This window comes from Pinus tabuliformis, chromosome J (genome assembly GCF_031772625.1).
Source record: "Pinus tabuliformis cultivar Carrire ecotype Pingquan chromosome J, CPIR1, whole genome shotgun sequence".
NCBI classification, from domain to species: Eukaryota; Viridiplantae; Streptophyta; class Pinopsida; order Pinales; family Pinaceae; genus Pinus; species Pinus tabuliformis.
In genome coordinates this window covers 1,393,361,526-1,393,387,284 of record NC_142295.1, presented here as the reverse complement: position 1 = coordinate 1,393,387,284, position 25,759 = coordinate 1,393,361,526, and the positions used below count along the sequence as shown (strand labels likewise).

The following is a 25,759-nucleotide window of genomic DNA, read 5'->3' as shown; positions in this document are numbered from 1 at the left end:
AAACAATTTCTAACAAATCTTGCTGTGTTTAAATCATGTTTTTGATAGTGGAAATAGATTCAACGCCATCAAAAACTCTTAGAACTCTTAAAATCTTGAAGTTTGACAACTATAACCTGGATTTACAAAAATCCCTACCAAAAATAATCAAAATATTACCTCAATTTCCATCAATTTCCTAGCATAAAAAAACAATCTGTTTAAACTACACAGATCTAAATAACAATGTTCCAAAAACTAATCTGAAATTAAACTAAACCCTATATATATATGAATAAGGAAAGAAATACAAATAATGACCATGCTATTTTTTTTCCATCTCTGACTTGACCGGTTGAAAATTAACATGCCCTGTTCCTTCCGGCAAGCAACTATACATCTAACCTGGACACTGAACCTCGTTTCAGATGCAATATCATAGATCCAAGCCAGCATTCTGAACAGGAACTAGATAAAACAATGAAGGAATTGGCCATTTTGAAACCAGGGAACATTGCCCAACAGAAGATTCTCGAGGATGGCACCCTCTTTCCCATGGTTCTGCTGCCTCCAGATGAAAACCCCTCAATTGGGTCCCTTGTCAACGCCATCCAACAGAACAGGGAATGGATTCACAATCAACTGAATCGCGCTGGAGCGTTGCTGTTTAGAGGGTTTCCAGTGAGAAGTGCATCCGATTTCAACACAGTTGTTGAAGCATTTGGATGGGAAGAACAGCCATATCTGGGCTTAGCTTCAAGGACCAGGGTTGAAGGAAGGGTTTACACAGCAAACGAAGCTCCTCTGGATCAGCACATCAAATTCCATCATGAGATGGCTATGGTAAGCCGATCCTCTAAGCATTCCAGACTACAGTTTCCTTTTCTTCTTTCTTTCTCTTCAAACTTATTCCTATTAGGTTTTTTTTTCTTGACCATCAATGTTCTGGGTATTTTTTTTGCTGTGCAGTTTCCTGTGTTTCCAAGCAAAATATTGTTCTTCTGTGAGATTGCACCTCCGGAGGGAGGGCAGACAGCAATCCTGTTGAGCCATAAGCTCACCCAACGAATGGAACAGAGGTACCCAGAACTTGTAAAAATTATGGAGCAGGGGTTGATCTATTCTTACAGCATTCCTCAGGAAGACGATCCTCAATCCTTTTTAAAGGGCTGGCAATCCCGTTACCAAACCAGCAACAAGCAGGAAGCAGAAAATAGGTAAGAATAAAATGACAAGTTACATGTAGCATCTATCCATTTTCATTTTTATCTTTTAACTCAGATTTAAAGATGGGAAAATTCTTGATTTTCATAGATAAGGAGTGGAGAAATAAAAAATCTGTGTTACTTTTTTTTAGCTATTTAAACTTGAGATAAATTTATATTTTTGGGTGAAGATGAGGCTGTAATATTTTTTCACACATTTATAGATCACTTCTACCCAGGAACAGTTCAGATTTAAAATGCAATTACCATTTTCAATAATCAAATTGTTCTGAAATAAATTGAAATTGATGATCATGTGGTAAGGTTGTTGCTTCCAGGCTTATAAAGTCAGGTGTTCCAGTGTCCAAAATAACTTGGGCAGATGATGGCACAATGTTTTTTGAATTGGGACCTATTGTTTCTATAAAACCTGTTGATGGAGATGCAGACAATAGGAAAGCATGGTTCAACCCTTCAGCACTTCCAGAGATAGTCCCAATGCTTGCAGATGGTTCCCTCTTTCCTGATGAGGCAATTGAATCATACCTCCAGATAACTAAAGAAGAGTGTGTGGACATCACCTGGGAAGTTGGTGATGTTCTGGTGCTGGACAATCGCTTTGTGCAGCATGCGAGAAGGCCTTCAACCCCACCTAGAAGGCTACTCGCTGCCTTCTGCAAATAGTATGGGTGTTGTTGGATCAACTGTCAAGCATTTGCTGTAGTATTTCTTTCCATTATTAAGCATTGTTGTTGTTGGCAAATAATCTGAGAGGTTAACCTCTTACTGCCCGTACTGGAAATATGCAAATAGATCTTTCAGGGTTTATTCCTGAAAAATTTGTACTTGGGCTTAAAACCAGAGGTCGTTTGATAATAGTTGCCAAAGAGTTTTTACTTTATTGTTGTTGGCAAATAATCTGAGAGGTTAACCTCTTACTGCCCGTACTGGAAATATGCAAATAGATCTTTCAGGGTTTATTCCTGAAAAATTTGTACTTGGGCTTAAAACCAAAGGTCGTTTAATAATCGTTTGCCAAAGAGTTTTTACAAATGCTCTGGACGGGGCAGTTAGCCCTTCAAGATTAGAATAGAAAGGTTACAATGGAGCCATTGATATATTGGTTATATAAGTTTGTGATATAAGTGATGTCCTACATATATGCTAGGTTATTTTTGCTAGATTATTTTTTTTATTAGAATAGATATATGATTTGTGTAGTATATAGGTTAGCCACAGTTTAATTTATAGAGAAAATGGTCTGGATAGATATATGTTTTTTGTGGTATATAGGTTAGGCATAGTTTAATTATAGACAAAATGGGACAAAATGGTTTTTTTCACATACTTTTTTTCTGTGTCATTTTAAACAACATGGGGTAGAGATTTTAAAAAAATTGGGTTTAAGTTATTTAATCTATAGAATTTGAGTGCTCCAGGGGATTTTTAGGGTTTCTTGAAATTTGTCTTGTAAGATTCAATGAAGATGTGTACTTCATTCAGTGTCTATAAATTAGACTACAACTATAGTTCATATAGTTTGAATGGGTTTAATGGTTAAGATGATGCCTTTTCTATTAAAGTTTTACAAATTTAATATTAAACGGGTAGATTATATATACTTCTAGAAACTTTAGTAATCAAATGGCTGCATTGAGATAGATACAGTGCTCCATAAACAAAATTTCATATACCAATTTGATGTTTAACTTGACCATAACATTAAAATTTGAATTATTTATTACATTAAAATTATATTACATTACTTTTTCTAATTATTAAGTAATAATTTCTCTAATTATATATTTTTTTTGGGTTATAAAATGTATTTAGTTTTTCAAAATCACTTAATTGAATTCAATCATGTTGACTAAATCTGTTTTAAAATTTAATAGTATTAACAATATAATTATATTGAATTTAATAATATTTATTAAATACATATTTTTAAATATGATAAAACAATATTCATTATTTAAAATTTTGGTTGTTTTTTTTGTAAACTTCGTAGATCTTTCCATTTTCATTAATATATAAGCAAATTACCACATAAAACTCGTTAGGTGGCCTCAACTTTCCCAGCAGGAAACCAAGTCTGTTGGCCACCTAACAGCATAATAAGCCATCCAGTAGCAAAAAGTGATAAGTCTTTCTACCCAAGCTATATAACTTTGTATATCATGTCCTTGTCCATACTCTATTCTCCTATAAACATATATGACTTCAAACTGAAAAGTAAAAGCTATCACCATATGTACTAATCAAAAATTAAAAACCAACATTCTAATCATCTTGCTCAGCAGATCGAGATTCAACCAGAGCCAGATCCTTGACATTGGAACCAGGTAGCTCTGTTTGTGAGAAAAAACATGGGAAGTGTTTCTCTATGCGACCAAGGCATCCATCCTATTTTTTCATTTCGAATTGCAGCTTTTGGAAATCCAGTTTGTAATTATGAAAGTCCTACACTTTTGTCGCTATGCTCACTCAAATTTTCTCCAGGGCCTTGCGCAGGAAGCTTTTCATAATCCAATACAGGTACAGGGATTGTTTGAACTGGGTCACACGCCCTCGAGTATGCCCAGGTTTCAGCACCATTGTGCGCCAATCCTTCATCTCTATCTTTGTCGCACTCACTTGGTAGTTTAGGTCGGCTTCTCATTCCTCAATCAAAGTTCTAATCTCTTTACTGGTCACCTCTTGGTATACATTGATCGCTTCATTAATAAGGCTCATGACCAATTTCCTGCCATGTCTCTCGCCTAAGGAATTGGGCTCTTCCTCCTGCTCAGTCGCTTGAGGCCTCCTTCCTTAGCCCCTTACCTTCAATGCCCTTGCCATCACAACACAATCCTGATGCTTGGTAATGAAATGGGTGTTGGCAGATCCCTGTGCAAGTGAGGGTGTGAACACAAAATCCCTTCGCACCTAGGAGAGCCTACCTTTCTACGCACTTGCGATGGGAGAAAAAAACTGTAATTGACTTAAAATTTAACTTCGCCTCTCTGCCACTCGCATACCCTGCAACCAATTGAAGTCCCCCAACCCACCTAGGCATTCAATCTCTTGACCCCCAGGACCATTTGCATGACAACCAGAAACAAAATTTATGAGCCCATCATAGCCAACTTCAACAACATTATAACAATTCCCAAGGCCAGGGTGACACAACACCTCAAAAACAACCCTGCAGTCGCTTCGACACAGGCCATGGGTGCGAAGCCCAGAAAGCGAGCCAGCTAAGTCATTACCATGTCGGTACGACCAATTATGTAGGGACGTAGGCTTTCATTTAATCCCATAGAAAACAATAAAGCATACCCTAAATGTAAAACTAACAACAACCCAATCCTAGACTGCCTGCTCTTCGAACCAAGCCAGACAACAACATTCCCCAGGGTTGACACCCCTGTCCTAGATCCCAAATAACCCCATTCGGGAGAGGATAATTTCATAGAAAACCGACACCGAGGTTATTCCGGTGAGGATAACATACATCTGCTAGACTACCTGTGCCAAACACTTCCACTAGCCCAATTTACCCCCACCTACAAACAAATTGTCCCCATGTAGAACCCAATCCGAAAACCAAGTAGTCATATGCTTGGAGGAGGGGGAGAAAAAGCAGTTTACATACCAGATTACCTTCGCCTGGAGTTGAAGAATCCACCATCTCTTCTAGAATCATTGCACTTCATGGTTTGCAGAGTCCCTCCTTTGGAATCACTGTACTACACTCGTTTGGGAGTGGAAACAACCTACATACCTCTCAAAACAATTGCCACCGAACTCAAACCTTAACGTAATAACTCTGCCATCTTCCACTCCATTGATATTCTTATGCATGCAGGGAGTCACACACTCATCACCTCGAGCATGTGGGGGGTGGTGGTGGTGTACCTCAACGTACTTGGCATTAAATATGTCTTGATGGGGTCACCTTATGTCACGCCCCTATCTTGGCAATAGTATTTCAACTACACATAAGGAGGTGCGGCATCACTACCTGATTTATTTTCACCAATACTCTCAAGTATGAACTATGCCTAACATTCAATAATTAGAATATTTTTCAACTTTATTAAGCATTCATCATTCTTTTACACAACAAAAACATTCATCTTTATCATCATACGTACAAAAGTACAATATTTCTTCAATGGGAGGGGCAACTCCCTGGTTAGAGCCTGCCCAACAATATATAATAATCCAATTTTTAAAGTCCATACAATATCACCCTTTACAATGCAACCCCAAAATTAGCTTGGCAAAACTGCCAAACTTCACCTTCAACTTGGCTATCATTTAGCCTTGCCCCAAGCTATCATTCAACTTTACCAAAGTTCTCATTCAGGCTTGCCCAAGCTCTACTATTCAGCTCGACCCACTCTATCATGCAACCTTTCCCCAACTTTCAGTTCAGGGTGACCCACCCTACCGTGCGCCCTTACCTAAGTCAACTCGTGTTGGAGGTCGGGTAGCAGCGCCCAACACATATTCGCCTGCTGTGCCCAACCCTCTTTCCACCCGCTAGTTGTTCCCATCTCCCCAGTTCACCGAGTCCGTAGCTCCATGTCACATTGCCCCATCTCGTAGGCAAGGGTGCTTGCGCCTTCGTGTAGCCCACTGTTATAGACATTTTTGGGCACTGCAACCCGAATCATAAATGTCCATAAACCAAGGGCTCCTAAGTCCCTAAAAGTGTTGTTCCGACCCCTAAAATAACAAGGTCAGCTGATTACATCATCTCCCAGAAGTTCTCCATGAAAAACTACTCAGAACTGGTCAAAATTGGACCATCTCACCTACTTCATGGTCAAAGTGTGCTGCATCCCACCTAAATGCACACGGGAGGTGCGATGCATACTGAAAAGCCCTTCTATGGGGTGCGATGGGTGAGAGTGGACAAATGGCAGGGTCAATTTGCGAGGTGGAAGATCATGGAATCTTCCAGAAACTTCTCCTGTGACACTTGCCTCTCTGCTTTCGCCTAGGGATGAGTAAGAAATCATCAATCTCCAAGTGGAATCAAGAACTATCAGAGAGAGGACACTAATCAAATCTCAGATGCTGACTCACCCCCCTTGCAAACATCTATATATGGATCCCTCATCCCAAAGATCCAGAGGCTGGAATTTTGTATCTTATAAGGAAGTGCTGCTGGTTTCTTGGTGTAACATCATAGTGTTGGGTGATCTAAGCTTTTCATGAGGTGAAGAAGGGCTTTCTTGCTGAGAGGATGACGTTGGGTCAGAACAATTGGTTGTAATCCTCTTTGCTATTCTTGATTATTAATAAAGCTATTCAAGTTTTCCTCCACATTCTTGTATGATTGATGATATATGCATTTGTGTGGTCAATATATATCTGATCCTATATTGTTTATGATAGTAGATCTATGTTCTTGGATAGTGTTATGCTGCTTTGATTACATAGGTGCTCTTTGACGCTGGGTAGACGAGGAAGCGAGTGGCAAATATCTATCAAAAGGGAGAGGAATCAAGCAAGGAACCAAGCGCAAGACAGAGGTTGGTCTTCTTTGTTCCCCTCTTATCTACTTCTCATAAAGGAAAACGAAAGTAGTTTTAGTTTGTTTGTTTCTAAGATAGCTACTAGTCTTAGTGAGACTAGAAGCTCTGCATAGACACTAGATTTCCCGATAACAAAATGGCGACTCCACTGGGGAGCGAATAGATTGTTTGTTTGTCTATATTTGTTTGCTTTATAAACTTACAGATGGAGCCTGAAGTCAAGCCAGCTAGCCTTTGAACTGCATTTGCTATGCAAGTGCAAAGTAGATCAATGTTGCTTCAGTCTATCTCTGGGTTTTGTTTATGAACTGAACAATCAATTTACAAGCTCTCTAATTGCCATTGTGGTGGCTCTAGTAACCTATTTAGATCTACCCCTGTGATTTAATTACTGATTATCACTTGCTCGGCCTAAATCCCTAAACTGTGCTACAAACTGTGATCAAGAATTGGATCAAAAGTCTCGCACTGTACCATCGCACCCTCTCTTCAAGGATATCAGTATGCATCACACTTCCCATGTGCTGTAGGTGGGATGCATACTGGAATCCTTGTGTAATAGGTGCGTTGATCAGAAACAGCTAATTTTGCCTCCAGACTTTGGTTTTTTCACTTTTTTCATCTCTATTCAGGAGTTTTACTGTCTGTAGTCAGTATAACTCTATTGGAAACCCCATTCCTTGCCATTATTCCGCCTCCATTGTGCAAAGAACTGTAAATGTTTTTATGTATTGTGCGCCATTTTCAGTTCTCTTTTACAAAGAAGTAGCGTAATTGAACTGTCGTTTCTTGATTTGGAAGTGTCGCAAGTGTCGTTTTCAGTCATAGAAGAGAATCTGATTGTTCTTGATAGTCGATTACACTGTTACTCTTGTATTTGATTTGAATTAGTATTTTTTCAAGTGTTGAAAGCAAGTTTTCAATTCCAAATAACAAAGTGTCGTCATTATCTTCATTTTGTCTTGAAAAGAAACTTGTTAGTAACGTCGCTTTGAAAAATAATTCAGATTTGCGCTTAGCTTTCTTTTTATCATTCACACATTAAGAAGGCTGAAAACAAATACATGCATGTGCATTTGCATTTAGACTGTTTGTTGGTTTGATTTAGGACAGTGCATATAGTGTGTGCTCTCTGCTCTATGTTGAAAGAATATCATCTCTCATTCTTTAGTAGCTAGGATTTTCATTGCAAAAAGAAGATTAAACGATTGTTTATCATCTTAGATTGCATTTTAGGAGTTGTATATCTACATCACGTGGTAAACCTGAAAGGCAAATTTCTTAAGCAAGATCAACTATAAAATAAATTTAATGAATCTAACAACGCTTTGGAACCTAACGCACAACATTTAGAATTCTAGGCTAGAGACGTATTCCAGCGTCATAAAGCCTAGTAACTGTTGTTTTCATCACTGGTTAGGTGATTTCTCCACTTTGAGATGATAAGTGCCAGTACGGACTTGTGCTCCCACATACCATCGAGTATATATTGGGAGACCATAATAGGCTTTATCCTTTATCCATAGGAAGCCGTGTCTGCTGCCCTATCGATCGCAATGCACTAAACACAACATTCGGGAAGATTGACTGCCGTACCGTAAAAAGTATTCTGCAGTTTTGCGATTGGTTTGGTAATCCCTCTGTCTAGATTTCCAGAGTAGTCTCTTTCGTTCGTTTTCAGACTCCTTAAAGGAAAAAGTCCATCTGAGCACTTGTCACTTCAAGCTCATTAAAAATCGAAGGCGACTAGAGTCATCTTTTGTTTTTTCTTGACTCTTAAAAATTGAAAAAATAAGTTGTGTCAAAGCATCTAAAATTTATTTTAATCGGAATAAACATCACCTTTCCTACGTTGGTCTTAGGTTGAGAAAAATGGAGTCCACCAACCAAGGATTTCCCCTTGGAGGAAATCCTAGTCCTTTCTCCTCTTGGGGAGATGTTGGTGCACCCCATATGGCCACATTGTCTCTTCCAGGATTGACAATCGGCTTGCCCGTATGGCTCTTCTCGACCTCTGTCGTTCAGAACACCGTGATTCCTGAACAATCAAGTCAGCAACTAAATGATACCAGAGTTACCCCCAAACCTTCTACTTCGTCCAATTCTCCCTCTCCTCCTTCCTCTTTGCTTGATGAAGCTGATAAAGCCAAAAATCAAGTAACTGAGAATAAGATGGAGAAGAAGAAGAAGGAGCCAAAGGCGAAAAGGGGCAACCAGGCATCATCTAGCAAAAATCCACACACTGCACCGTCCAGGCCTAAATCGTCATGTGTCATTTGCAAAGGAGACCACTATCATCGAGATTGTCCTTGCATCCCTCGGATCTTAAGGGACTGGTCTCCTCGTTTGCACAATCCGGTGTCATCAACCTCTGACGATCATGTTGAGCATACACCGTTAACTAGTGAAAGTGAAGCCCCTGGACAAAAAGGAAAAGGTAAATTTCCTTGTAAATTGTGTGAAGGCGATCACGCCGTACACCATTGTCCCTTCTTAGACGAGGTTAAAAGAGTTTTGGACGATCGTCTGATTTCACCGTTACAGCTTCCTCCTGGATATAAGAAACTCTTGCCGCGTCTGTCACTAGTTGAAAATCCGGCTGACACACCATTGTGGTCGGCTGAAGCGTCTATCATTGAAGATGAATCCTCTGAATCCACACCAGACGAAAGTCAAAAGGTCGAGATGGCAGTTGACCCGGTCTTGCCTTTAGAAGGTCCATCTTCAGATGATATAGTCACCAGAGAGAACAAGAACGACACCATTCAAATTCTCTTCGTAAGCACAAACTCCAATGAACATGGGGACATTCTACCCGTTCCTTTACCACAGGAAGGAAGTTCGTCAGAGTCATATCCAGCCGTCTATTCGGTCCCACCTCCAAGCAACCTAGTTGTTTCCTTCGATTGGAATCTACTAGGCAGACCCCGGTTACCGGCTAGTGTACCATTTCGAATCATTGCTCAAATATATAGAATGGTCATGGCTGGTACCATCATAGATGAAGGGGCTTCTGTGAGTATCCTTTCCTCAACTTCTTGGAAAGCGCTTGGTTCGCCATTGCTTTTACCTAAAATGAGAAATCTAACAAACATTGACAAAGGAACCAGTCAACCGTTAGGGATCCTTCCCAATGTGCAGATACAATTGAGAAGGAAAATAATTCACATGAATGTAATGGTAGTCCAAGGACCCCTGGATTATAATCTACTCCTTGGACGCGACTATATTTATTGCATGGGAGCCATTGTCTCCTCACTCTTTAGAGTAATGTGTTTTCTGCATGAAGGAAGAGTGGTCAAGCTCGTAGACCAGCTTTCATTCCCCAGTTCACACATAGCAAATAGTCAAATACCATCCCTGAATGGTCTTTTCATGCAAGGAATGTCTCATCAATCCCCAGTCTGTCCACCTAATGAGCGCGAGTGATTCAAGAGGAAATGGCTGAAACCCATGGGGCATGCACCCTGGTTTGTTTTGACAGAAAAACCTTGGGTATAGGGTAGGTTTCCGCGAAGGATATATGACCGATTTATGAGATTAGACTGGAATAAGATTCCTTCGTCAAAGTTATCTGAGTGGAGCCAGTTGTGCCACTCACCTTTGTTTATTTCGGTAGACATCGCCGAGGAAGTGTTTTGTAACTTGGAAATCTTTGGTAACTTGGAAATTTTTCGCTATACCTGGGGGCATGCAAGCGAAGAGCGACCATTTATTTTTTAAATTTATAGGTCCTCTAACCCTTTAAACTCGTAGGATTGGTCGTTTCCTAACTTGCATAAAGAAAGGATCCGGGGCAAAGCTTTGTAAGGTGCAAGCTCCATAAAAAATGGCATCTTAGATGAGACATCCTTATTATACGACTGGATCGAGCAGTTTTAACACGGAATTCAAGCTCGTTAAAAAATAAACATAAGTAATGAGCAAATGTTTTCCCCAGAGTTTAAGCTCATTCATTAAAAAATGAACCAATTTCCGGTAAATAACTATCGTGAATGCATTATCATCAGCCTTTGAAGCCTTGGTCGTGTTCTCATCATCACCTCCACTCTGTATTGGCCGATCATTCACCTCCATTTGATTGTTTACCCTTTTTTAGGAACAACTATGAAGAGTGATCCTATTAGCGATCCTTGTGACACTGCCGTGATTGGAAAATTCCAAACCTTACCTGGAATTAGTTGCTACCCAAATTTATCACTCGTTCCTCAAAAAACGAGTCTCCTTTAAGCTTTTTTCATCTAACTCATAAAATATGAAAAGATTGCTGAGCAATTGGCCTCTCCAGCTCGTTAAAGTGACCGGAAGTGCTATCCCTCCTTTATATTTTAATCTTTTTGGACTTGAGGGATTATTACACAAAACGATCGAGCACTTGTTTTGTTCGGCTCGTTAAAATTACCGAAAATTCATCCCTTTTGTATTATTTTATATTTTTTCAGACTTAAGGGATTATATGACGAAAAAGGATTGTTGGAGTTTTCTTTACGTCCCTTTCAGACTCTCTAAAATTGAAAAGGACTGAGTTATCTTTGTCATTAAACTCGTTAAAACTGAATAGCGACAAACTTGTCCATATAGACAAGAACGAATTTCACTATCGCTAGGCTCGTTAAAACATAGTGATGGGTTTGCCCGAAGGGCAAATTATAGAACAAGCATATGTTATACTCCTCAAACTTGAAAAAAATAAAGAGGTACTGGTCAGCAATGACTGGGGAAAAATTGGAAAGAAAACTTGAAGAAACTTTGTTGGTAGCAAGTTGCTCTTGAACATGACACTTTCACACCGCATCCGAGTCGGGTTGGGTTGTTTCGTTCACCGATCATATCACCATTGGTCCATCACACCATCCATATTTTGGGTTAACGCTACCAATCCATCATGTCAGTGTTGCCGATATGTTCAAGAGAAGCCGCTCAGAGAATTCACCTGTGTCTCACCCACTGTAGTACATTTACGCTCCATTCTTTCATGACGCCACCCTGAACCTTATGTCATCAGATTGTTTTCACCTCCATTAAAATCATTTTCTCTGTTCCATGTCATTGATGTTGGATTCACTAAGGCCCTCCTATGACGGATCGCTTCTTGTCGACATCAGCTCATTATCTAGGAAGTCAATCTATGAACAACCCTTTCAGTACTTTGAAGCTTACATTCCTCAATGGCAAGTTTCTCACTTCTGGTGACAGGTTTACATCAATGGCCTTCGACCGAAAGATTTTGCGTGGTGTTCGACACCAAGTCCCTTATTCACACCACGTGAATTGTACTGTAGTACCTTGAGGGTCATCATCATTATCGGTGATTCCTCTCGCGCCTGTTAACAGCTTACATCATTGGCTGGTAATTAGGTAATGTCTTTCCATGTTCGACTCTAGAACATCTCTCACATGGATCGACTTGTACTTTGAGTGAAGATCGAACGAGATTGAAGATCCCGGATCTAGTTTCATCCATCCAGGCTGCGATATATCTTCAAGAAAATAAAGACATCAAATGTACATCATTGCGGCACAGATAATCATCCAACCCAAGGGATGATGGCTCTACTAGAATCATCAGTCTGCACTCAGATGATTGTCTATATTATGTACATGAGAATGGATTTATAAAGCTGAGCATGGGAATGCCCGCCTCAGCTAGATCATGAAAATATTATGAAGATAATGTATTGTATTGTATCTTATTACAGGTCACCTTACAGCTCGAAAAAACTTCGGATCCTCATGATAAAGCATTTCACCCGACATCAAAAGATTAATGACCTCATGCTTTAGGGGGCAACTGTTATAGACATTTTTGGGCACTGCAACCCCAATCATAAATGTCCATAAACCAAGGGCTCCTATGTCCCTAAAAGTGTTGTTCTGACCCCTAAAAGAACAAGGTCAACTGATTACATCATCTGCCAGAAGTTCTCCATGAAAAACTACTCAGAACTGGTCAAAACTGGACCATCTCCCCTGCTCCCATGGTCAAAGTGCGATGCATCCCACCTAAATGCACACAAGAGGTGCAATGAATATTGAAAAGCCCTTCTATGTGGTGCGATGGGCGAGAGTGGACAAATGGAAGGGTCAATTTGTGAGGTGAAAGATCATGGAATCTTCCAGAAACTTCTCCTGTGACACTTGCCTCTCTGCATTCGCCCAGGATGAGTAAGAGATCATCAATCTCCAAGTGGAATCAAGAACTATCAGAGAGAGGATGCTAATCAAATCTCAGAGGCTGACTCACCCCCCTTGCAAACATCTATATATGGATCCCTCATCCCAGAGATCCAGAGGCTGGAATTTTGTATCTTGTAAGGAAGTGTTGCTCATTTCTTGGTGTAACATCATAGTGTTGGGTGATTTAAGCTTTTCATGAGGTGAAGAAGGGCTTTCTTGCTGAGAGGATGACGCTGGGTCAGAACAATTGGTTATAATCCCCTTTGCTATTCTTGATTATTAATAAAGTTATTCAAGTTTTCCTCCACATTCTTGTATGATTGATGATATATGCATTTGCATGGTCAATATATATCTGGTCCTATATTGTTTATGATAGTAGATCTCTGTTCTTGGATAGTGTTATGCTGCTTTGATTCCACAGGTGCTCTTTGAAGCTGGGTAGACGAGGAAGCGAGTGGCAAAGATCTATCAGAAGGGAGAGGAATCAAGCAAGGAACCAAGCACAAGACAGAGGTTGGTCTCCTTTGTTCCCCTCTTATCTACTTCTCATAAAGGAAAACGAAAGTAGTTTTAGTTTGTTTGTTTCTAAGATAGCTACCAGTCTTAGTGGGACTAGCAGCTCCGCATAGACACTAGATTTCCCGATAACAGCCACCCACAACTCAGGTTCGGCTTGCCAACCTGCATGCACCCAATACTCCACTCACTCAACTATTAACTGACCACCTGATCATTCACCGAAACCGTCGCCCACTTAACCCATCTGTTCAGAACTCTGGGTAGGTGCGCCCTTCGTAGCTCACCCAGCGGCAGTCCGCTCGACTCACCAAGACAACGTCACCCCTGGTTCACTCGTTGTTCTGTGGTTTGGCATTTTGCATTTTCGGCCTTTTTCTTCAGCTCACCCTGTTTGCGTGCACCTCAGCCTACACCGTATGCTCCTCTTCCTTTGTTCGCCAAGCTCGCCTGGTGTTGGTTTGTTGGGGCTTGACCCAAGTTCAACATTAATTAGCCAAACAAATCCATACACTACTGCCCCCTTCGACATTAGCCCGCAGAGCGCGGACCGAAGTCTCATCCGAAGCAGTATGGGGGGATGCTACAACCAAGTTTCCGCACCCTAAGATGGTCGTGATGTCATTTTATTCCTTCTATTACTGTTTTCGCGCAGGTCACTCAGTTCTAGGGCTTTCCAGACTAGCCTTATACTCCAGCCTTCAGTACCTCCATGAAAAGGTACGAACAACCTTCGCGCAAACCTAACCTATGGTTTAGGTACTTTCGCATTACTAGTGCAGCGTATTGTGTAGATTCCCAAACTAGTCTAAGTGTCTTACTTATCTTATTAGATAATCACTGTTAGCACCTTGTAAATAGATATTCTTATTTGCGTTCAATTATCCAACATAATTATACACATTCGTGCATCACATAAGCATTATAAAGGAAATTCATACATAATATGACAATATACATTAATCGGAAGAAATACATAGAATTTGCAGAATACTTCTCTTTATAGATATCTTTAAGTGATTACAGACTCTATCTACCATGCGCACATAGCTGCAGGGATCTCGCACTCAGCGGTAGACTTCCACCCTAGGCCTCTGTGCAGTCAGCTACAGAGCCTCTACCTATGCTACGACCTCAAACTTAGACTTCTTACTTCAGAGCTATGATTCTCTTAGCGACTATTGAACTACTTAAAGCGAGCTTACTTAGCTATTTTTATACAATCCCATGGTCCGCGGACCATAGGTAGGTCTTTTACATCCAAATTTACTTTACAAAACTAAGGGCGAACAACCCTTTATGACTCATGGCACCTTCACGGTCCGCGACCACAAAATATAGAGTATTTACAAGTTTATTACAAAATTTGACCCAAAACATCGGCTTTTAGCCCCTAAACTGTCCTTTGGGGGATCCTGTATCCAATAGCCCCCCAACACAAACATCGTGACTCACCCTCGAGTCACTCAGTAGGCGTAGAGATCTTTGTGCGAAGACCTTCCAATTCAACTCAGATGACGACAACCTCAGCTGTGCACTGTGCAGCTACTTGCTTTGTGCCTTCGACCATCTGCTCGGTCACTCCTCCTCAACTGTCGACGTAAAGCTTTTGCTGCACTTCTTGTAGAGTTTCAAGCTTTGCTTCAATTGAACCTGTCACTATGTAAGTCTCATCCAGTCAGGGCTTCAGTTGTGCCTTCAGCACTACTAGAGTAGCTACTTCTGCTAATGCTTCGGCCACTGCCAGAGCAGCTACTTCTACCCCTATCTCCATTTCCGGCACTGACATAACGCTTTCCAATAGTACTCGTGATGTCTTTGGTAAGTTTGCAAATGTTGGAGTCTCTTTCAAAGCCTCGAGGAATTCTCGGTTCATGAGTGCCTGAAAGCTCAATAACTCAATTTTCAAAATGCCAAGTGTCTTTTGCTGGACAACCACCTGTAATTTATAGGACATTTAGAATTCAAATCCGACCGTTCCCCCCAAATTCGGTACATTAATGCCCGATTGGCACCAGATTTTCAAGGATTTGAGTCATAAATTTTGTCTTAAATACTGGCCGCCCACTCCATTTGGCCACATTTCTACCGTCAAATCATGAATAGTGACTTTAACAGTCACTTTTCGGCTGACCTGCACAATTTTTCCCTGGGTAGCACAACTCCCTTCGCGCTGCCACAAACCCTGTGACATTTTCTTGCTTCGCACAATTCTCTAATCGCGCAGCTCCTCAACCCAGGAAATGTAGTTTATAGTTCCACACCTCCTTTCAACTGCCTAGAGTGCTGAGACTATGCTACCTTCATCTAGTCACATGGTTGGATTGTCAGTGTATGGCTTCAATCGATTGACATTCACTTTTCTTGGGAAGGGATCTCCATTCATTTTGACTAGTTGTACCGCTCCTCTATCAGTAATCCCCTTAATGGCATAGGGTCCTAATGAGTGCATGTCAAACTTCCTTGGAAATTTATCAAATTTACTGTCATATAACAAAACCAGATCATTTACCTTAAAGGTGCGCAGCTTAATGTGCCGATCATGCCATGTTTTTTCGCGCTGCTTTTGGAGTTTCTGGTGAAATCCCGCTAGAAATCTCTCTTCCTTAAGCTCATTCAGCTGTGAAAGTCTTTCCTCCAGGGCTCCACGATTCGTCATACTTGTGAGTGCCACTATGCGCAGACTAGGCACAATATATTCCATAGGCATTACCACTTCAATGCCATAGACCAACCTAAAGGGAGTTTGTCCAGTCAACTTCTTGCATGTCATCCGATAAGCCCATAGTACCGTAGGTATGTGTAGGTCCCAATCACTTCACTGAGCATTGCAAACCTTGGGTAGCACGTTCTCTAGCACTTTATTGAATGCTTCCACCATCTCGTTAGCCCGTGGGTGATAAGCTGTGCTCTTTTGGTGCTATACCTGAAATTCCTTTGTTAGCACGCTGACCATCTCATTCAGAAAGTGTGTACCGCGATCACTCATCAAAATATATGGACAACCAAATCGCATTAGTACATTCTCAAAGAGGTACTTCGCAGCAGTCACGGTTGTGCAATCCTTCATAGGGTGTGCCTCTACCCATCAGGTCAATATTCCGTTGCGGTGATAATGTACCTTGCCTCCGTTTTTCCTTGGGGCTGAATGGGTCGCACGAAATCTATCACCCATTTCTCAAAGGGTTGCAATGTTATTTGTGGATTCAAAGGCATCTCATCCCTCTGTGAGGGCCTGCCAGTTCTTTGACACACATCACATGCTTTGCAATACAATTTTGAGTCCCGATGGAGGGTTGGCCACCACAACCTTGAGCATAGAATCTTCTGCGCAGTCGCTCTCCCTACATAATGCCCTCCTGTGGTGTCCCCATGAGCGTCCACGAGGATGCTGCTCCTCTCAAAATTGGGTACATATCATCACAATATCTCATCAGACCCCATTTTGTATAGATGCCCAACAATGATAGAAAATTCTATCGCACGCACCACTAATTCCTTCTTCTGTTGGACGATATATCCTTCTCGGGCAGTTCTTGTCATCACGAAGTGTATGATATCGCCAAAATGACCATCCACGATGCTCACTGCAAAAATATGCATGTTGGGCAACCCTTCCTCCAAATTAGTGGGCTCTTCCCCTATTTCGATGCGCGATAGATGGTCTGGTCCCGCATTCAGTCGTCCAGGCTTCACAATAACCTCAAAATCATATTCCTGGAACAATAATAGCCACCTGCAGATTCTCCCCCCGAACAAAAGCTTATTGACGAGGTACTTCAGTGCGTAGTGATCTGTATACATCTTTAAATGGCCTCCCAGCAAGTAGTGTCGAAAATTCTGGAGCACATATACCATAGCTAACCCTTCATGCTCGGTAGTGGAATAGTTCTTCTTCTCTTTGGATAACCTTCTGCTTGCAAAATAAGATGGTCCAAGTCTTCTCCACTAGCATGTGTCAGCACTACTCTCAGCGCTATACATGACACGTTGACATGCACATGAAACTCCTTCTTCCAATTTGGGAAGACTAAAATCGGCGCGGTGACCATCTTTTCTTTCAATACATCCAATCTCTTCTTACAATCTTCATTCCAACAAAATGTGACATCCTTCTTCAACAAATTTTCCATAGGCGTGGTGATCTAGGCATAGCCTTTGATAAACTTTTTGCAATATCTCGTATGTCCTAGGGTAGCGTGCCACTGTTTCACACTCGTTGGCGGCACCAAGTTCAGTATCACTGCAATCTTCGTGGGGTCTACCATCAATCCATGTCTACAAACCACATGACCCAACAAGGTCCCAAAAGGAACACAAAACAAGCACTTCTTCAGATTGAGCGTGATTTGGTATCTTCGATAAGTATCCAGGATCAGGCGCAAGCTTGCTACATGGCGTTTCACCAACCCAAACACAGTCCAGTCATCAAAGTATACTTCCAGGAACTTATGAATAAACTCTTTGAACGTAGCAATGACTATGCATAAGAAAATCACAAGTGCATTCTTCAACCCAAACGACATTATAGTGTACTGGAAACAACCCTACTCAGTCGTGAAGCTTGTCTTGTTTCTATACTCTGGTGCAATTTTGATGTAGTGGTACCCCGAGATCCCATCAGTGAAGGAATATCCTTCCTGGCCACCTACATTGTCCAACACTTCATCAGTGAACGGAGTCGGGAAAGGATCATGTATGCAATTGTTATTCAGCTTTTTGAGATCCACACATATCCTTATTTCATCCTTCTACTTCTTCTCTTGTACCACCATTGGGCTTACCCAGTGAGATTCTTCCATAGGCTCAATGATGCCTGCCACGAGCATCTTATCTATCTCTAAGCGGACCTTTTCTTTATACTTTGGATTGAGACGGTAAGGCCTTTGCTTAACTGGCTTCACATTGGGCTTCAACGTGATCTTCATAACACTTAGGTCCCTGATTATCCCTTTTAGATCCATAAACTTGGTAGGGAATAAATCCTAGTATTCGTGGAGCAATTCAGCTACCTTATCCACCATTGCATCATCCTAGTAATCTCCAATCTTCTCGAATTTGGGCTCTACCTCCGTACCAATGTTTACCAGTTTCGTTTTCAGCGGCGCAGTTATATCAAGATTCTCAACCTGCAGTCCTCCAAGCTCTCGGTGACCCTCTATTTCCGAGATGTTAATCTTGCGTGGACCCTCATCCTCTTCTTCAGCAGTTACATTATAGTATTCTAGTGTGTGACTCATCTAAGTAGCCCAATTAGGCTGAATTAGGTTTAAAGGATCCTGTGGTATCCTAAAGATTGATGCTTTCACCTCTTGTAGCACCTCATCAATACAGTCAAACCCATCTTCAAAACTAAATGTCATTATGAATCCTTCGTGCAGAATATCCCATTCACCTGTACCATGGCAGAGCTTTGTTTCTACATACCAGTTCATCGGGACAACATCTAGGGTGTGACAGAACAAGTGCACCCATTCAAGCTGGGGCTTCTCTCCACAAGCCTGAGCCCATTTGGCCAAGTGCGTGCACGGGTCATCCTGCCCATCATATTTGTCTATCATTCACACCTTCGGTTTCCCAAATCATGTCTTCACCATTCTTCTATATTTGTGCCAATCAGCAAAGCTTCCCTTGTGCATACCCCACCATCTTGTGGGCGTAGCGCGTAGTGCCCAGTCCAACGCCTGGAAGCGCTAATTTTCTAGTACTTCCCTCTCAAATGCATCCAAAAAGATATCTGTATCATTCAGGCCATCATAAGTAGGCAAATTTCTTACCTCTGATGACACACAGTGTAGTGACCGGGTCATCATGTTACAACTTAGCATAGTTACTTCATGTAACCGATTCTTCCAGCACTCTAATTCTTCATTAGAGTCCGAGGTATAGGAACTCTCACGATCCCATGTAATTAATCCATTCGTTGTTGGATTCACCCAATCTTGGTCTCACATTGTTAAATTATAAATAAAGTCCATATTGTCATCGCTTTCATAATCGTGGACTGGTTCATTATAGCGCGATTATTCAGCAGGATCTAGGGGTACTATTATGCGGAGCGATTTCATCTCAAATATCATCTTTCGCTTCTTTAGATTGATTACCCCGTTCATATCAGTAGCCCAATCAATTCCAAGGAGCGCAGGATAGGGGTTGTTGTCATCCACAATTTCTATTACTTCAAAGTCAAGGAGCGCGCTCGCACCTTCAATATCTACAGTCAGCTCCTGCAGCCGCCCCATGGGGATGGTCTTCTGTTGATTTGCCATTCTTAGCTTAATCGGAGACCATTGCAATGCGGGTCTCCCCACTCGTTCCGAAGTCTGCTTCGGTAGGACGTTTGCGTCTAACCCAGATCTAAGATAACCTGATCCATCTCATGCTCTCCTATATACACGGTGAGTCTCATCTCTCGTCCTATCCTTGTTTTATGCTTACCAATCTTCTGTGCTAAATGTGGCTCAACCAGAGTGTTTCCAACGCATTTATTTATGAGCTTCTACAACCCCTTCACAGCCTTGCTATCGTGCAGTAGCTTCATGCAAGTCTCCAAGAAGGTAGTAAGCATAGAAGGGTCCATCTCATGATCAGGCTTACCCTTGCTCCCTGAGGTGGAGGCCTCAGCGAAACTCTTCTTCGCCTCCATGAATGTTTCACGTGCACGCTCCAAATCGAACTTAGTCTTCTTCATTGGAGCTTTACAAACCCATGTACTGTTTTCATGTAGTTTCCTCTTGTCATCCCCTGTTGTGATTCCACTTTGGAGCACTATATTTACATTCGGATCCTCTTCGCATGGCTCAAACCTCATCATCTACAGATTCTGAGTCGGTTGAGGTGCTAGTGCCCCTTTTTCATGTATCCTTTCTATCATCGTAGGACAGTCTTTTGTTTCATTATCAAACAAAGTGCAATACTTGAACGACAAACGTGTAAGGTTGGTGCAATCACAGGCATAGTGTCTTGGTCCTTCGCAATTGTAGCAGATCAACTATCTCCAACCTCTGTCAAGTCCTCATCCGTGCCACTGAAAGCCTATCTGCGCCATCTCCGCACCCTGGTCAGTGGGCCACGTTTCTGCCTAAACCTTATAGGCGGGAGTTCTATCCATCATCAATTCGTAACTTCTACAATTACACTCATCATTCCCTACCGACCTACATAAGTTCCAGAATAGTTGCTATGGTGTTTGTACAAACTTTTGCAACAAATGATAGTTATCCGTGGCATGCTTTCCTACCACTTAACATATAGCGCACCACAATGTAGGCTCTATGCTCAGTTCTGCTTGAGCTTCCAGCCTTAGAGGCATTAGTTCTCATCCTATAATATAGTTCGCAAAGACTAGACAATGGTCTTTGTCATGCCCATAAATCTTGCATTTCAGACACCATACCTCTTTGCACACCTCTGGTCAAACTGTTCTGTCCTGCTTCAAACTTTGCATCTCCAGGAAAATATTTTTCAGATGCGCATGGATATGTTGAACCCCCAGATTTGGATCGTGCATCGGTGTTTCATGCAGTGTGATTGCAATATCCAAGGCCTCTACCTGATGTTATACTCCTATACCAATATGTGTCATATTTCATGATTGACTTGATAAGCTCTGTAATATGTTCATCCCTTCCTTGTTGCAAAGAATTTCCATATTATCAAAAAATCAAAAAATTTAAAAAATGTAAAGAGGGTATGCCCTAAAAGAAAAATCAAAGGGTAAAAAGAATAAAATGGTCAAAAAAGTGAAAAAAATGAATCCCAAATAAAGAAAGACCAGGAAAGTGTGCAAGTCCAAATGCCACTACTTTTTTCATTTTCTGTAAATAAAGCATTGTGTGCAGCTTGTTAATTTATGCCACAATTTATGAATGGCCAAACAGCTTAATCTTGGCTAGTTCATGTTTGAAATTTCTGTTTTAGAGATAGAGAATAAAAATCTGACCAAATTGTTTAATCTTGGCAGATAAGTAGATAGGTAGAGAAGCAAAGGAGCTCAACAGTTTAATCTGAGCCCTTGGAAGTAATAAATGCAGACTTAGGTAGGATTACCATACAAAGAAAAGCAAAGTTGATGAGGGTTTACTAGTCCAAGTGCACGCAAGTAAAGAGAAGAAAAAATGCTAGGCCAAGTAGGCAGGGTAGGTAGATTGGTGTCGCAGAATAATACTTGTGATGGATCATGTCTCTCAATGTGTTAACTTTTACTTTTATCACAAGTGCCATGGCAGACATTTTACTTAATGTAGCTCAAGCGAGGCAAGGTTGAAATAACTAACTTCTCTTCATATTTTTCCCTAATCATTTACTAATTTCCCCCCTAAAGTATTAAGAATCTATTCTTAATATCACTAAAAAGCCAATCCTTCCATTTTCATCAAATGCCTAAGTAAAACCCTATTTTTCTTAGGAAATTGGCTACATTTCTCATATAAACCCCTTTTCCCTTTATCCTAAGTTTTAATGTAAAATTCCTAACATTATAACTTAGCGCTCTTTATTTCAAATTCATATTAACCCTAACTTTTATTATATAACTACCTTATAAACATTTTTTCCCATCCCGTATTATGTATAAATACATAGAAAACCCCAAAAATATTAATATCCCCACCCGGTCGATTACGACCATATCACTGTTTAAAAGGGATTAACGGATTTATCATAAACCTGTTAATAACCTGTCCCGCGCGCTAATGGAGTTAATTAACCACATAGGTTAATTAATAATCAAACCCCCCAACCAATGAAAACAACTTCGATACATAGAAAACATAGTTTATTATGCCGGCCCCACAAGTTAACCTCCCGCCAAGTTTAAAGCCCGTCCACCGTTAGATCTGCGCCCATTCATCCAATGGTCAACGATCGTATCATGCCCTCCTGCATCGCCAAACGTTAACTCACGGGAGGTCGGTGGTTTTGGTGCCCGTACTCCACCATGCATCGCGCTCCCAATATGCTCGCTCCATTCCAGCCCAAAACTGCCCAGCCCCGAAAGCGGTGCAGGCAAAACTGCTTACCACCGCCCTCTGCTGACATCATCTGTTGACATCCTCCGTCTGGTGCTGACATCACCTGCCACGTCCTCTGCCACGTCACCTACCCCCGTACTCCCGCTGACGTCATCCGTAATTCTTATGTCATCCATAATTATTACGTCATCCGTCCTGCAAATCATAAAGTTCCCGCCATAACTTCATTTTGTCGAAATAAAATGGGTAAAATATCATTTTTTGCTGTATTTTGCTGCAAACAACACTCCAGGCACAAAATCAACCGATGTTTGCAATTCAATCTCGACCGCCTCCTGACCAGAAAAGACTCTGGCAACAAGCTCGCAGCCTCAATCAACCTGAATAGTGCAGTCTTCCTCTTTAAATACGGTTCGAACCAACATCGAGGGACTTCCAAGCTCGCAGAAGAAAGAAATAAAGGGATGTACATGGATATTTGCTACCCTAAATCAATGGACCTTCAGAAGACATAAATTGCTAAAGGAAAGATGATCAGAAGACACATTAGCAGTTTTGTATTACCAGAACACAAGGGACAATGATGAATAGAGGAAAACAAGTCAAAGTGTATTAGTTCAGCATTAAAGAGTATGAGATCAGCATTAAATACATCAGTTCACCATTAAAAGTAGCAGAGAAGAATTAAAGAAAGTAGATCAAAATTAAAGAGCACAGTTAAGACAGGCAGTCGTCACAGAGCTACTACAGAAGACAACTGCTAGCCGAATTAAAGACCCTGCCTCCAGCACAACATCAATTATCTTTCTCTATTTGTTTCTATTTTACTTGTAGACTGTTATTAGTCATCTTAGATATTATCTCACAGCCATAATGAGATATTTTGTTGTACAAATTTGTAGTATAAATACCCCCTCCATTAGAGTATTGGAGGTGGTGTGTGGATTTCCTAGACTCTGCTGTAATATTGAAATTTTTGGAATAAAGAGTCGTTGAAAAAATCTGTTGTCTAGCCTACTAGATGAAGAATTAAAGCAGAGGAATTGTCACAAATTTCTTGAATCAAACTCCGGATCAATAAGTCCCTTATATCTCGTGTTTTACAGTTTTCTTATTTATTATATCATCTGTGTTTCATAAATCTGAATGATAAAGAAAAGGTTAAATTCAGAATATGCTTGACTGCACTATGTTTTCAGTCTTTATTGTTCTTTGTATTTTCTACAGAATTTGGATAAGCAGTGAACTCTTAATTTCTCCTATTTCATGATTCTTTCATGTTGATTATTTGCTAAAGAATACTTAACTGTTCCTTATCAGTGATCATCCATTTTCCCTCTTTCAATAAGTTGAAGGATTCTTAACTACCCTTCACCTATTTGAGCCCATTCCATCAGCTTCAAGTCTTTTATTTGTTCCCTGTTTGACTACCTTGCTCTGTGAAGCCATCCTCTGTTAAGAAACCAAATCCAGAAAGCCTTTTTCTTTGACTCCATCATGCCCAATGGACTGAACTCTTCTGTCTTACCTCTCTGTTCTATTGAATCTCACCACCCAAACTCAAACAAAACCCTTGAACTTCATAACTAGCCTAATACCTTTAAAAACAAAGCTAAATCATAAAGAGAGAGTCGTATCTGGATACAGATTGGCTAGATTTTGTATCTAAAAGATTGGTCTGTGGTTACCTCGGCATCCTTCCCTTTTTTACAACTTTGGGAAAAACCTAAGTGTTAACATCATTGGCGAATCAACTGGGGATCTGAATAATTGTTTGTTACTATTGTTTATTTCATAAGCTACAGACAAAGCCTAAAGTTAGCCAGGTAGTCTTTGAAATGCTTTCGCTTTGCAATTGCAGAAGTAAATGAATGATGCTTCAGTCTATCTCCGGTCTAGTTTATAGACTGAACAGTTTCAAATACTTGATCAGTTTCTTTTAAAAAAAAATATTTAGGAAAGTTCAAAACTCCCACATCTAAAACCTCCTAGAAGAGACTGTTAAAGTTGTATTGTCAAACCTATTTCAAGAGAAATCCAAAAACATACCTAGAAACTAGATTCAGAAATGATTCATTACACCAGATCAAATCCTGATCCTAATTCCCCCACCTGTGTTTGAAAATCCTAATCTGATTCCAAGAATTCTCAGAAGACAGGAGAGCCAAGAAAATTCTTCTAGTTCTCGGCCTCCATATAGATCAAGATCCTGTCCTGTGAACTGGACCTACCCTGAGGACGAACCTTTTGATAAATGTTTTTGAAAACCCTTTATCTGAGACCTTTTCAAAATCTCGGTTAACCCACACAGTTGAAAATCCAATATTCATTGAAAATTTGCAGACTGAAGTTGTTACTTCACACCTTGACAGACATTTGCAGAACTCCATTCAATCTAAGCTTACCTCTAAAATAACACCAAACCTTTCTGTGATTACTACAGCTTCTCCAAGTTCACCATCAGCACCTCCAACTACCCTTTCCACTCCTCCATCTACAACACACATTCCCATTGTTATCCATACTCCTCCAGTTGTCACATCTATTTCTGCAACCATGACAAACCGATATACTCCCCTAAATTTACCTGCCAATCCAGGGGCTCTGCCCCAAGACTATCAAAGTGAAATCCCTTCTTTTGAAGGCACTGGCACTTACACAGCCCAACAACATACCAACAAAATGACCGACTATTTTGAAAGATACGAAGTTGATGATGATGATGTTAGAATGAAAATATTTGTTCAAAGTTTAACTGGAGATGTTAGAACCTGATTTAGAGCCCTCCCTGCAAATAGTATCAATGACGCACAAGCTCTTTATCAAACCTTCTTGAACAGATAGGAAAAGAAGAAAGATCCTCTTCACATTTTATCAGAATATGAAAACCTAAGAAGAGGCACACAAGAAACTATCCAAAATTATTGTACTAGATTCAATAATGTCTACAATGCTATTCCTCAAAATCTCAGACCTCCTCCAAATTTGGCCTTGATCAAATTCCCTGATGCATTTGATTCTGATATGGCATACCAACTTAGGGAAAGAGCTCCTTGAAACTTAGAAGAGATGCAAAGTATAGCTGTCAGTGTTGAGGCCAACCTGATATCTAAACGATCTAGAGCCAGAGCTGAAAAGAGGACCCCTTTCAAAAAAGAACCTTTTGCCTTTAAACATAAATTAGATGCAATTATTAAAGGAATGGATAGACTAGGAGATAGAGTAGAAACAATCGAGAGAAAATCCCCTTGGGATGGCCAAACAAGCAATACTGAGAGAAATCCAAATTTCAGGAAGAACCAAAATCCTAACACTAGAAAGACAGGGCCTGACCAAAATATTAGGCCCCCATTTCAAGAAAATTATGCTGAAGCCT

The 25,759-nt window shown here is 40.7% G+C and overlaps 1 protein-coding gene across 1 annotated transcript; it reads left to right on the top strand.

The window, feature by feature from the left end:
- The first annotated feature begins 287 nt into the window (after positions 1–287).
- Positions 288–2,131, top strand: LOC149232559 (clavaminate synthase-like protein At3g21360). The gene is made up of 3 exons (XM_089379438.1): positions 288–822; positions 949–1,196; positions 1,523–2,131. Exons 1-3 carry the CDS (start codon positions 460–462, stop codon positions 1,866–1,868), a joined length of 957 nt encoding a protein of 318 aa, XP_089235564.1. The 5' UTR covers positions 288–459; the 3' UTR covers positions 1,869–2,131.
- Positions 2,132–25,759: the final 23,628 nt, after the last annotated feature.